Source organism: Stegastes partitus, unplaced genomic scaffold, assembly GCF_000690725.1.
Source record: "Stegastes partitus isolate 25-593 unplaced genomic scaffold, Stegastes_partitus-1.0.2 Scaffold427, whole genome shotgun sequence".
NCBI lineage: Eukaryota > Metazoa > Chordata > Actinopteri > Pomacentridae > Stegastes > Stegastes partitus.
In genome coordinates, this window is record NW_007578158.1 from 291,731 (window position 1) to 305,962 (window position 14,232).

The 14,232-nt window shown below is 41.5% G+C and overlaps 1 protein-coding gene across 1 annotated transcript in view; it reads right to left on the reverse strand.

Moving 5' to 3' along the window:
- The window catches only part of grin2da (glutamate receptor, ionotropic, N-methyl D-aspartate 2D, a), a 206,682-nt gene extending 193,252 nt beyond the window's left edge, over positions 1-13,430 (reverse strand). Inside the window, exons 1-4 of the mRNA XM_008286034.1 lie at positions 13,207-13,430; positions 12,918-13,041; positions 9,491-9,628; positions 274-540 (exon numbers count right to left, since the gene is read on the reverse strand). Of these exons, the coding sequence (XP_008284256.1) occupies positions 274-540; positions 9,491-9,628; positions 12,918-13,041; positions 13,207-13,430 (753 nt within the window). The remainder of the gene's footprint in view (positions 1-273; positions 541-9,490; positions 9,629-12,917; positions 13,042-13,206) is intronic.
- Positions 13,431-14,232: the final 802 nt, after the last annotated feature.

Consider the following 14,232-nt stretch of genomic DNA (forward strand, 5'->3'; position numbering starts at 1 on the left):
CTAAAAATTGACTGCGTTCAACACCTGCTTCCTCAAGGCTTGCGAAGCCTTTACAGATGTCTGTTACCTGAAGCCCCGGGCTACAGAAGAAGTCATTTCAAGGTGCGCAGCTCATCAGGATGAGTGGCAGGTGTTGCAGAAACTCTGATTTCTCCAGCTAATACAGAATATTGTAGTTTGACTTGATATCAGAGGAATTATTTTTCCATTTGACTGATGGGTACAGAAGCAATAAATAAACAGCAACCGTTGTTCGTGTTTCCGGCCTCTCACCTGGGCTTCATTGTCTTTGAGCAGGCGTTTGGTTCGCGCCCCGCCAGGGTCATCTGTCACATTAAGAGTCACCACGCTCTTCTTTTCCCAGCCGATGAAAGAACCGTCCGTCATCCCCTCCACCATGGCCAGGAAGTCCTCGTAGCCATGGTGACGGGTGGTTACCACAGAGAAGGAGGTCCAGTCATATTCTTCGAGCACCTCGAAGATGACTTCAAGCTGCAGCGCGGTGGAGCAGGTGAACTGGAGGTAGATTGAGCCGCTCTCCTAGAAGGCAACATATGTCGGCATTTAGTAGGCACATAGTCCAAAATATGTGTTATAGTGTGTAAAATATGGACAAAAACAACATGGAAGACAGGCTGATGACATACTGCTGTTACAACTGATAGCTGGAGCTATGAAAATGAAATACAAGTTGTAAGAAACCCAAGTTTTCTGTAAAGTATGTAAAAAAGCCACATGAGTTCTATGAAAGAAAGTAAATTCCAGCCACAGCATGACGGTCAGACAAATAGGGGTATTAAAGCACACAGCTCTCACCTTAAATTAGCTGCACTGACAATTAAATGCAAACATAATGAATAAATAACATTAGTTTTTACAGCTTTAGGAACACTGAGGTCTAGAAACACGGTTCTCGGAATGATTAGCTGTTCAACAAGCTACCCAGCATAGGGACATCTCCACAAACATTCAAATATTTGCAGTATATATGAGTGCCGATTAATCCTCTAAATCCCAAAACGAAAACCTGACAAGCTTAAACGCTTATCTTAAAAAATGAAAATAAAAAATCCCTAAAATTTAAATTCATCAACCAGAAACCATAAAATTAAGGGGAATAATTGGATTTTCTACTTTCCAGCAGTACTCAAATTTAATTGTGTGTGATGTGCAGTTCCATCAGGAAGCTTAAAATTGCGATCAAAATTACTTTGTGCTACATGGTTCATTTAAAAATTTACCAAAAATAAATCTTGTGCACTAAACAGATTCAGTAAAAAGAAAAAAAAAATCTGCACTTATTGCAGCAACAGTGAAGACACTAGTTAATCAGCTGTGAGCAACAGTCAAAAAATCAGGAACTTCTTAGTTGAACTGCAGGCTGTGTATACACAGTGTGCAATAAAATTGAAAGTCTAAGTAGTGACCAGTTTTTTTCAGCACTGGTAACACTGGTGGACACTTAATTGCAGTGAAAAATGAGCCAATATGTAAAACATGTGTCAAAAAAAACTGCTTGGGGTTCAGAGGGTTCAATGTCACTTTAAGATTAACGGCATCATCTTAATCATTTACAGAATCAGTCGCCGACTGTTTCACAAGACTGGCAAATATTAAATGAACGTAGAGTCTGCAGTGGAAGCGGCCTCCCCAGTGTCACTTTCATTATACCCACTGATGCTGTGAATCAGTGAGAAACGCGCCAATGCTGCTTGAGAGAACATTTTTAAACCTTCTGCAGCTCTTTCGATTTAATCTAACAAGATATACACTGTTTACTGTCTGTTTTGTAGTCTTTTAGTGAAAAATGTTAGTTGGGTGTTGTAATAGAGCAAGCCTTCAAACACCTAAATAAGCTCACAGGGCTCTAAAAGAACAAACAAAAAAAAGATTAAATGGGCAATTGCAGTCTCCACAACTTTGCAGAGGAGCCACGGTCATCAAACATTTAGCAGATTTGTCTTTGGGATGATTGTGGGAAAGCAAGCAAGTCTAAGTGTCAGTCTTAAATGACGTAAAACATAAAAAACACCCGGGATGATTTTTTACTTATCAGTGCTTTACTTGACGGCACAATACCTCACTATTACTATTAGGGAGGATCTGTTGATTTGTGGTCTATACACACCGACAACAAGACATCATACTGGCCACTGTAATCGAACCTGCATCAGCGATTAAAAAACTGTATACACGATGTACACACACACATATATATATACCAAACATTTGTGTATTTAAACCTCCAGCATCTACAGAGTAACATTACCCTCCATTTGGAGTTGTAATTACGTAGATTTAATGAATGTAATTCCAATATTCACTCTGTTTTAGGTCTCTGCCAGCTCCTGAGTTCTCGAGTTGGGTTTGCTTGGTGCATAGTTGCATGGTTCACAGTCAGTTTTTACTGAAAACAGCTGCCAAAAACAGAAAAAAAGTCTTGCTTTGAGTCTCCCGGCAGAAATATTAACAGCAGTTCCACAAGCATTAACCCACACACCTGCATTTTTGTACTCTTCATGCTGGTCAGCACCCTAATAACAAACCTGTATCAAGGATGATGATCTTTAGATGACGATGGATTATCTATTGTACATCAATGGTAACCACAGGCAGAATTTCTTGCTTTTTCACCACACACTGACACAATTGGGGATACTGGACTTTTGAATGCCTACTGCGAGTGTCCCAGTTGTGCGAGAGTGAGAGTATCCGTGCAGTAGCTGCCTAAACAAGTTCTTGCTGTTCTCATCCAGTTTAGCTCTTGTCTTTGACTTGTGTCTGACTGACTTCGGCTTTACTTAGAGGGGAACGCTCAGAGGAATAACACACACAGTCTGTCTGTCAAAAAAAGTCCTTGGCTTCTGAATAAGGCTTTCAGTGTCAATGAAAGAAACAATGATAGCCTTCCTCTCTGCTGCTCCAGTCACATTTAATCTGGATAGATGAGCCACTCTCGCTTGCTGAAAGAGGAATTCATTTCTATTGGCTTTTCTGCCATTGTATTTTTGTTAAAATTAGAACAAAGGATCAGGACTAAGAAATCCATCTAGGTTGGAAGTTGGAATGAAGTTGAAATAAAGTGACTTATTATGACGGAGCACACTTTTTTAGTGTTGTCCAAAACTTCAATCGGTGTTGTTAACAATAGCCGTTTAGCTCTTTCTCCACATTAAACAAAAAGGCAGAGGGTATGTGTTTAAATTAATCATCAAGGGCCCTGCATCGGCGCGTACATGTGGATGATCAAAGATGAAACTTCAGGGAGACTCGTTCCACCCTCCCCTGCCGACAGGGCTCACCTCAGGTTATGCTGCACTGAACTAGGTCAAATATCAAACCGGCAGCCTGATTTATGATGTAAGCTCGTCTGCGTTCCGTAACCCAGCTGAGAGCGGGGTGCACAGGGAACGTGCTTTGAGTGAGCAGTAGTGGTGCAGCATGAAACATAAATCAAATTTTCTGTGTCCCCTCCGGAAGCCGGAGTTAAAGTAAAATACTCCACGAGCACTTTTGTCATGTGAGCAGTCACCAGAGTCAATGAATTACTGACACTGTGTCCCGAGTCACAGTTTTAGAAGCGCTTTTGACACAAGGCTGATTGATTCTTGACGTGTATCAGGAAACACGCATGACTCGGCATCCCGGAGGCAATTAAGAAATGATTAGAGTTTAGTTGCGAGACGTTGCTCACATGCAAAGCTCCTCTGGAGGCCAAAGTGCCCTTTTGTTGTGTTAAACCACGAATGGCAGGGTCAGACACCCGATGCTTTTCTAGCTAAGTAACATTTAGCTCAATCGCTGAGGACATGGCAAGACATCAGCTAAATCCCAGAACTCAGCTAGTAACTAGCAGAGTACTGAGGCTACATTATTTACCGATTAGCTTGAGGGTCTTTCAAGTGCGAAACCAGATTTTATTTCAGTAACTTGCAAAAGTCTGAGCACGTGCAGTCAGCATCCATTACTGTGAAAACCTAAGACAAGGAAAAGATGAGCTGATGTCCAAAGAAGATTCGTTTTTTACTTCAATCTTGTACAGTTTCATAAAACAACAATGGAAAAGGGCACAAAAAGAAAAGTTTAGGTACCCTACCTTGTGGCAGTTCAGAGTCTTTCAAGTTCTTGTTTGGGGAGTTTGCACCCATTTTCCTCCTACAAAAACTTCTCCTGTTTTGCTGAATTAGTTATTGTAATGTACACAGTGCTGTGCTAAAGGAGCCCATTGATGCTGATTATTGGCTTTAAGAAGTAGGAATATTTATAACGCTTTGAAATTTGCCTCACCTGGCCTTTCCTCCTGATGATCATGAGCAAGTCCTCGCTCTAACAAGCTAATTAAGATACAAGACATTGATAAAAGTTATCCGGTAGATCAAATCCCAAGGATGTGCCCAAACGTTTGCATGGTGCTCCTTTTTCTTTAATCACTATATATATTTTGAATGGGGGAAAAAAGAAAAAGTGCTCTATATTAAGTTTAGCAAAGTTTCTTTTTACGATAGAAGCTGGAATCTGGACCTGGAGGGATCCTTAGTTTGACAAGTTGGGAGTTTACCGTAACCACTGAAATACCAGTTTCTCCTGTGGATCAGTGACATCTCATCTTATCTCAGGTTTGTCCACAGCAATTTTTTTATTGCTCTGTAATTGTGGAACCAGAAGTTTAAGTACAAACTCTGAAAAACCAGCGACTCCAAAACTTAGATAATTAAGAACAAATCCCATATAAGACTTTGTAAAGATCCAGCGTCTGTGCTTAAAAATGAGTGTAATGGCAAACTTCACTGAGTCCACAATTACAAAAGGAGTTCCGTACCTTGTGCCGCTTTAAAGAAACCTCAACATGCTGACAGTTTAGTCCCAAGCTGAACGTGTTCCATCAACTGTTACCGAAGCTCATTAGATTAATCTAAAAACCACAATTACCTAATCATCCTGTCAACGCGATCCACTTAAAACTAATTTTTACACTTATTAAATGTCCCATCTGTCACACTAAACTGCTTTGTTATCTTAATCTAGTTATTGCTATTGTCTGCCAGGAAAACATTACCTTTAGTCCCACGCAGATTAAATAGTTGAAGAGTTGACACCCTTTAATTAGTCTGTAACAGCAGACAAGCAAGCATCATTTTAACAAGGTGACACAGCAGTCATTGTGACACACATTCATTTGTTTTTTCGGCTGCCCCTTAAAGCTTTGATTTTACGAGCACATGGGCAACTCTGAACCTGTAGTTGTTGTTACTAAACTTATTTTCTAGTCTGTTTGGAGGACTCTGTTGGACATGTGCAGTAGGTCTTGTCTACAGATCTCGTGCAAACACACTGCTGTTGAGCATGCACACTATTATCCTCACAGTGTAGTCGCTGCCAGATGTAAATTCTGGGCTGCCGGCAAATGTAGCCCACATGGAACTACGTATGGACAGTTCAACTTCAAGGATTTGGGTAGATGAAGAAATTTACTGTCATGTTAAGTGACTTGACCACCATGGCTTCTTACTTGGAAACTTTTTATTAATAGTTAACAGAAGAATGTCTCTGCTGTAGAACTGCTAAAGAGGTCTTCTTTTTACATCAACAATGGATAGTTTATACGTTTTTCAGAACTTTCCAAAAGCGACATGCTGCACCGGAATCGCTGATTAGCATCAAGTAGCCTAAACCTCAACTTTGTGCTGATAAAGAGCAGCAAAAGTGATGCCACTTCACCCAAAGTGCACTATGTTGCCAGCAGAACTAATTCCATGGCAGCTTGCATAAACAATGAATAGGAATTGAGAACAGATCCTGTGTTCCATTATTGATGAACAGACAACATCCTTTACATGGCTCCTCCGTGAGGCTCTTAGATAATATTCACATCTCAGTGCAAAATCAAAAGTAAGAGATCATTTCAGCACACCGCAAGTAGGGGACATGCAAACTCTAGGCTTCTGCCAGAAAATTTTGAGGACCCAGTCAGCCAGATATGGATATTACTTAAAGACTTTCTTCATCCACAAGTACGCAAGGATTGGTGTGGTGTAAACTTGGTCCTGTCAACAAGTCTACACAGACTTATGCCCAAAATGTGTGTCTTTATTTAGTGACCACACTACAAGGGCATGCTCAGCAATAATGTGTACATGCACAGAATACATAGGTAGAACCTACTGCACATGTATGAAATCTAGAGAAGCAGAATAACACAAATACAAGTCTGTGGTGTCCGCAAGGCTTCGGAACACACAGCTGCTCTCATGTGCACCCCGGATGGCAGCCCACAGAGAGCCGGCAGGTAAAAAGAGACAGGGCTGTAAAACCTTTATGGATTTTTTTTCTTAACAATCCACCAGGCCACCAGTGCAGCAGCCAAGTGGCTTTTTCTATTATTTTAAAGGCCCATTATGAGCTGTGGTTTTGTATTTCTTTGTAAGTAGCACAGTGTCAACAATGCTAACCTACTAACAACATTCTCTCTCAGTCCTGGAAATCCTGCATCTAAAATATAAACACTCATCTATTTGTATAATTGCAACAATATCATAAATGCGGGACAACTAGTCGGCTCATGGCTTGACCTACTAGCTATTTGGGCAGCTCAAGAATTTTGCCACTGATACTCTGCGAAACAAAAGTGATCACCTTGCAAAAAATAAAACCGATAGAATAAAAAGATTGCATTTATTGCAATTTCTACAGTCCCTCTTCTTAGCTGTACAATCCAATGCTTTACAGTATAACTCACGTATTGTGCACGAAATAATGTCAAATCACCAGCAGAGTTTGACAAATCAGTGATGAGAAGCAGCACTGACGCTGATGAGCTTAGCGGCAGTGACAGAATTAGAGCAGTTCTGACAAAGATTTAATTGTCCTCTTCTTCATCGCTGCTTACTGATGAGGTCAGAGCGGCATGTTTTCTGACACATTTCGAAAAATAAGAGCACCCTGCGAGAGACTTCAGTCTGATAGAAGTTACAGATTGTTCACTTAGCTCCATTTTCTGCTATCTGAACTCTGACACCCACCTCCCCGTTCAGATAGAGTGTGTCAGATCTATTGTACTAACAGGCCTGAAGGATTTGCCGACTCCAACGCCGGAATGTACATTTCTGTGTAGAGACACGCTTCAAATCTGTGCCAGATCTATTGCTACACTGAGATCTGCATGTGGTTTAAAGATGTGAGGGGAAGCAGATTTTTTTTTTTTGGAGAACTTGTTTTCTATCACTGGCACATTTACATAAAGGTCTCATGTTGCTCTTAAAGCTGCTCTAATTGATATTTTTTACGCTAACAACAGATCAAATGACTGTGTTTGAAATGAAAGGAATCACTCGTAGTGACAAACCCACAGAGGCCGTTCATCCGACTCTGCACCAGCACTCATCATACAGTTTAGCTTCTTTGTGTGGGTTTTACAAGTTGCACTCAGTGGCACGGCTCTTATTAAGCTCATTTCCAGCTACAGCAGGCAGCCACACAACCTGCTCAGCACCAAACCGAAAACTGAAAAAGATGGAGACTGGCTGCGTGAACATAGAGGAGCATTGACCAACTAAAGGAGAGCGAATCCTGGATTTAAATTGTCCAGGTGAACAAAACCGTCTACATAATTTGTTGCTTTGTTGCTTTAATTTTGAAGGCAAGGCATTGTGTTTTTTTGCTTGGAAATTAAAAGTAAATTTTAATTCTAAATTCAAACCTAATTTGCAAAGTCAAATAATGTTTTGTTTTTTTTGTTTTTTTAGAAACACAACATTAACAAACTGTTATCCACTGACAAGATGTAAAAATCAAAGTATGAATCACTTTTGACAGTAACTTAGTGGTGTCATATATGATCTAATTTTTAATATGCACTAAAACAACTTTTAGAGTAGGAGTTGACTGATGTGTTTTTTTCCAGGGATGATACAGAGTATATGTAATCAAGGAGATTGACGACCAATGTTTAAAACTAATACACATTTACAGGAAAAAATGAAAATCTTGGTGTCAAAATTTAGAGTAATTCACTACTCAACAAAAAACTTTGGATGGATTTAGTGATTTGAGCTGTACAAGCTTTAAAATTACGCTTTTCAGTGTTTTCTACTCAGTGTTGATTGGCTATTACCCTTGACAGTCATTTATTTTATTCTGAATAGTTTCTGATAGATATATATATATTTTTTTTTTTTTTTTTTTTTTAAATCAATAATTCAATAAAATGCAGAATATCTACTTGATCTAAGCCAGACTGCTGAAGAATCATGATAGCTTTCAATAAACTGCACAAAACAAGAACTGTGAAATTAGTCCTCCATCATGTACACTGACAGGATGTCGTATGGTGTTTAATCAATCTCAAAATCTCCACACATTTAAAAGAAAACAAACAAATAAAAAAAACAGATGCATGCATTCCCCAGAAAACCGTATTCGTAAGCCCAAAACTATTCTCGTAAAAAAAAAAAGTATTTCTGTTCCATCTGCAGTCTTGTGAGCACGGAACTGTGCGCTCGCAATCAGTAGCTGCAGTAACCAATCAAGTGGAGCTGTCAGCCACTTTCCCTGCCGCCAAAGTCTTAAAAGTCAAGTGTTGAGTTGCTGGACTCGACACTTGCATTTGTGCACACGGAGCAGAAATGCATCCTTGCAGGGAGAGTTTTACACTCGCGGAGATGTTTCTTGGCACTCGTATCATGTGCACATATCTGTTTTTTTATGTGCACAGGGTTTGAGGCGAATTCAACTCCACAAATTTACGAAGAAACCTTTAATGACCAGTTTGAACAGCAAATGAAATTGTTTTAATGTTCATTCGTGTCCCTTTTACACTTTGTAATATTGGACATGTTACCGGGATTTATGTCTGGTATTAAAATGCAATATCTCAATTGTGCCCACAGTTTGTTTTTTATCTCTTATGCAGATTAGTAAAGTAGGGCTGGCTGACTTGTCAACAAACACGGAACACTTGAGGTCAAGGGAGGCAGTGCTGCTGTCTGGGTTCTGTTTTTCTTTTCTTTTTTTTTTTGTAATTATGGAGCTAATAATACAGCTACTACCTGTAGCTCTTGACAGGCTGGCTTGAACTGGCAGGGAGAGTGCAACAATGCTTGTTCTTCAGAATGTGGTCCCGCTGTGCAGATTGCATTTACACCTGCTGAGATGCGATGACAATGTTAGCCGACCACCTCTGACTGTGATCCCGAGGCGTTCTGCATCATTGATACCTTCCATTACCGCTGGTTTGGTAACCGTTTTTGCTGTTTTAAGACAGAGCTGTGTACGTGTGAATTCATTCTTTAAATACACGTAGAAAAAAAAAAGTATTTCTAATTTTAAAGAAATAAGTCCTAGAAATCCCACCTTAGTATGGCCTGTGGAGGTCAAGAGGAAACTCTTTGGTTACTCCGCTTCTTGTTTCACCCTCGAAGCCTCAGACATAGTCCTTGCTTCAGTTCAAATGAAAAATAACAGGGTTGATGATGCAACGTTAAGTAACTCATACCTGTGACTCTCGTCCCAGGCTGGCCCCTCCCCCGACGGCGACCACGGGAACTCCCGTCTGGGCCGAGACGAACTCCAGCATCGGGGCCAGGGGGGCACGATTCGGAGGCGGCGGTCTCTCCTCTTCAAACACCAAACCCTGGAAGGAAAAAGACGGTTTCAAAATGAACATGTTGCACAAATAGCATTACATCAGCCTTACTGAGAGGCTGTTACACCAGACTTTTGTTCATTGAAGTTACAATATAGTATATAAATACAGTTTATTTTATTCTTATGCTCCAAATCCTACATTAACAGTTGAACAAATGAGCAAAACATATTAGTACAATGAGTATTTTCACATGCTGTTCACAGCGTTCAATATAACTTGTAAAGAGTTTATATTCTTACCCTGTGAGCAAATATCCTAAAAACTTGAGAATCCCTCCAAAGAGTTTAAGAGATTTAATGAAGTAATGGAACAACTGTTGAGAGTTTTTGGAAATGGGACTGTTTTGCCGCTCTGCTTGGCAATCAATGTTCACAGAGATATAATCAGAGTTAAGTCCTTGCAGCAGACTGGCATCTTGTCAGGAGAATAGTCTGTGTTCTACAACTTAAGCTGCTTCACACCACAGAAACAACAGATTAGCTCTTGGCTTACGGTCCACCTCGGCTCCTGCAGGGCACACTAACATGTGTGGCTCACACATGTTAGTGTGCTCACTTTTCCTATGAATGTGCTGTTAACCTTTTTGTTTTGTTTTGTTTTGTTTACCTGTGATGACCTTTCAGCAAAGAGCTCTCATCAAGTTCATGAACTCAGGATAAATGCATCAAGTTGTACCTCACTTTACACAATGAGACGAGGCGGAGCAACAGCATTTCGAAGGTGGCTCAACGCTTGTTTTCTTGTTGCAATTCAGGAGAGCAAATTGAAGCTAAGTGTAGCTGACAATTCAATTCTCAGAGGGAAGCATTTGATATGTAAATGTGTTATAGACAGGACCAGGAAATAAGATATCAAGTGTTATTTAAAAGCTAATATCATTCTTGATCGAAGACACTTGCAATAAGACCCTTCCACTGTTCTGACATGACAACAAAGAGAGACAGGTAGATGCAGGGTGGATAAACAGATACATGCATTATGTCTTTTTCCAGATGAATGAATGAGTGAATTCATCGATGAGTATATGAATCAACAGTAAGGCATGCGGTGTGTTTATTACCTCTCTATATACGATCACAAGCTGCATACTCAGATCTGCTCCCATCCACAAGTCATGCTATGAATGAATGAATGAATGATCAGATGAGTAAACTGCACAATGAACGTGAATGAATAAAATGACAGCTGGTTATTTTTGAGACACTACGACACTATGTTAATGATCTGACAAAGGAAATGCACTTCACACCTAGAAACCTTTGTTACTCCCTTAGTGACTTTCTGACAATGTGACAGCCACAACAACTTTGCGTAGAGGTTGGTCAGTAAGGATGTCCCAATCAAGTTTTTTTATTTTTTTTGCTCCTATCTGATCCGAGTCATTGACTATTAATTATCCCCCACAATCTGATGTAGGTTTCCTAGATAATACACGTAATGTATTTTTAAGTATTGTTGATTAGCTGTAGTACCTGTACTTCCACACTGGCAAGCAAGGCTCATTGTTAGCTAGTAAATGAGCACCATGACATACGAAGTGTCAGAAAAGTTCCAGGACTGATGTCACAAAAGACATATTTCAATCCCAAACTACAAACTACGAGGCTTCTCCTTCAGACGATCGACCAGCATGTCTACAAACAGATCCTGCGGGGTTTGCTTCGTTCAGTGCGCCAGAAGAGGTGAGAGTTGTGGCAGGACAAGTCGTGGCTGCTTCACCATGACAACGCGCCTGCTCACAACGCCCTGAGCATCCGACAGTTCCTGGCTGAGAAGAACATTGCCGTGCTGGAGCAACCTCCCTACTCACCCCACCTGGCTCCGTGGGATTCTATCCTCTTCCCCAAGCTCAAGGGGGTCATCAAGGGGACCTGTTTTGAAGATGTGGACAGCATCAAGATGGCTGTGACGACGGAGCTGCGGAGGATCCGGAAGAATCCTTCCAGGAGTGCATGGCGGCGTGGGGAAGTGTGATAGACTACAGGGGGATTACTTCGACGGGGAAAACTTTTGGTTAAAATATATCTTTTGTGACACCAGTCCTGAAACTTTTCTAACACACCTCAGACATCTGGAAAGCTCAATGGACCTTCAGCCAGCACACATATTTACTTAAGTTGAGATGGATTAGGACATTATTCTTATATCCCGCTTGCATAAGTGAGGACTTCTCGTGAGACTTGATATTGCTTGCGGTATTGTCTACATTATGAGTAATGGTAAGGTTGCACATGTCAAGTAAATTATTCAAATTTACAATATACTTGTGACAGGGAACGTAGATCAGGGATTAAGTTAAGATTTTTGGAGATACTAATCAATTAGAATTAACTGGGGACATCCCTACTGGTGTTTAAAATGTTATTTGTTGACTTTTATTTAGTTTTCGTGTTTTGTAATGTGCAAATGTTCACAAGTGCAGTGCATAGTGCTACACATATAACAGCACCTAAATTATAGTTTGATGACTAACAAATGTGATTTTTGAATGGCTCTTTAATACATCCAATATGTTTTTTTCAAACAATCAAGGTTTCCTGAGAATTTTCTTACTTTCAGAGGAGTCTAAATTACAGTTTCCATTTGACTGACTCATTATTTGGAACATCTCTGATTGCCAGACGTGAGAAATCATGCAGGATTTGAACTTCTCTACGACACCTTTAGTCACTGCGGAACATTATGAACACCTTTGAGGAGAGACTGGCCAGAAATATGCACAGTTTTCCTCAGTTAATTAATTAAATAGATAATTTCAATGTAATGAATCCTTATTAACCCGAGTTATGGTTATCAAACACATTGTTTACATCCTGAATTGAGTGCATTTTCTTCATCTATAGACACTTTCAAAGTTGACTTTTTGTACAAGCTGGAACCCAGTGCTGTTTATATATATATTCATAAGCCAGCACTCTTCTTTGCATTTGTTAGCACACTGTTGTATATCTTGGACTGTAATTCTACTTATATGTATGTGTGTCACTGTATGCAGGCGTGAGACTGACATATACAGTAGCAGTCACAGAAATGCCATTTAGTGCTTATAACAGAATAGGATCATAATCTAAATTAGAGTGGGGTAGTTGTCCAGAAGAAACCTTAAGGGAGCATTTTTTGTGTCACTATTAGTTATAATCTGTTGCACTTTAGCACATTGTGGAGATGTTGCATTGTGTGGAGGGATTTCTGAACTGGTCTTTGGACATCCTCAGTTCTCTTAGTTCTCCAGTTGGGTCACTGGAGAGGGAAGGCGGGTCGTGCATGTGTATACCTGCAGTGGTGTGGTGGCCAGCAGCTCACACAGCTGCAGCAGCAGGGTGCCTGGACTGCTCTCGTTCACAGCCAGGTAGATGACGTTGGCCTGTCCCGACGGCGTCATCACCGTCTCCCCCACGAGCGCCGCCAGCGACAGGTAGGCCGGGGAGGAGGAGAAAGAGGCCATTGCAGCCACTCCTGCCAATGAAGCTGTATCCGTTACTCCCCTTCCTCTTTCTCCTCCTCCCCCGCCTCTCTCTCCTCCTGCTCCTACTCCTTCTCCTCCTCCTGTTCCACCCGGGCCGTTTCCCAGACCGGGCCCCAGCCCCGGCTCGCCGACCCCCGCGCCTCCCACTACCGCCGTCTCCGGGAGCAGGGAGGAGCCCGAGTGGACTACGGCGATGTTGACGCCACCCGAGTCCCTCTCTCTCTCCCGGGGCCGGAGCAGTAGGGGGGGCGAGGGGCGCGCGGGCCCCGTGCAGGCCAGGACAGCCAATAGCAGTGAGAGGGCGGGCCTTGGGGCCACCATGGGGTAAAAGGAGGGCCAGTGGCAGCTGTCGGATGGGGGTTTTGGCAGGTGAGGCAGGTGAGGGAGGGTTTTAGGGGGAGTGGGGGGGGGGACTTTTTGCAGGGGGCGGTGGGTGACGTCTCTTGGGGAGGTGGGGAGGAAAAGTGGCAGTGGGGAGGTGGGTTGGCAGCTCACAGTGCTTCACCTGATGTGCAGACGAGACCCTGGAGAGGAAACAAGAGAGGATATAAAAACTGTCAGCTCTCGTACATCTTGTCTAACAAGAAAACGAATCTCAAAGAGTTTGTGTTTTTTGCACGTACAGTATGCATTTATACATCTCAAGTGGGACGCTTGATTTTCCGTGGGCGTCACAAAGCGCTTATTCCACAGTAAACAATGTAAATAATTGACACACTACACCTACTCATGCTTGCACTTATTGCTCCCGCAAGTCTGTTAACATCAGACGGATTTCAGCCAGAAGGAAGCTGCACATTTCTTCTAATGCTGTTCACATTGCTAACAGCGAAATCCTCCCGACATTTAGGATTAAACAGGACAACAACAGAAATTAACGGATAAGAATTTGTCAGAGTGCAATGCAAAAACTGCAGGAGTGTTGTCTAAACCAAAAGGAGGATCTTGTGGATTAGTACTTTGAATACATTGATGATATTGCAAATACAAAATGGGTTTCAGGTCTGAAGAGGAGCATAGTAGTGACTTGTATAACTGGGCAACAAAATGAAACTGCAGGGGGAAAAAAAGACCCCAAAAAAAGAGCATTGATTCCTATGGGTGCGCTCGACATGAGGTGTAC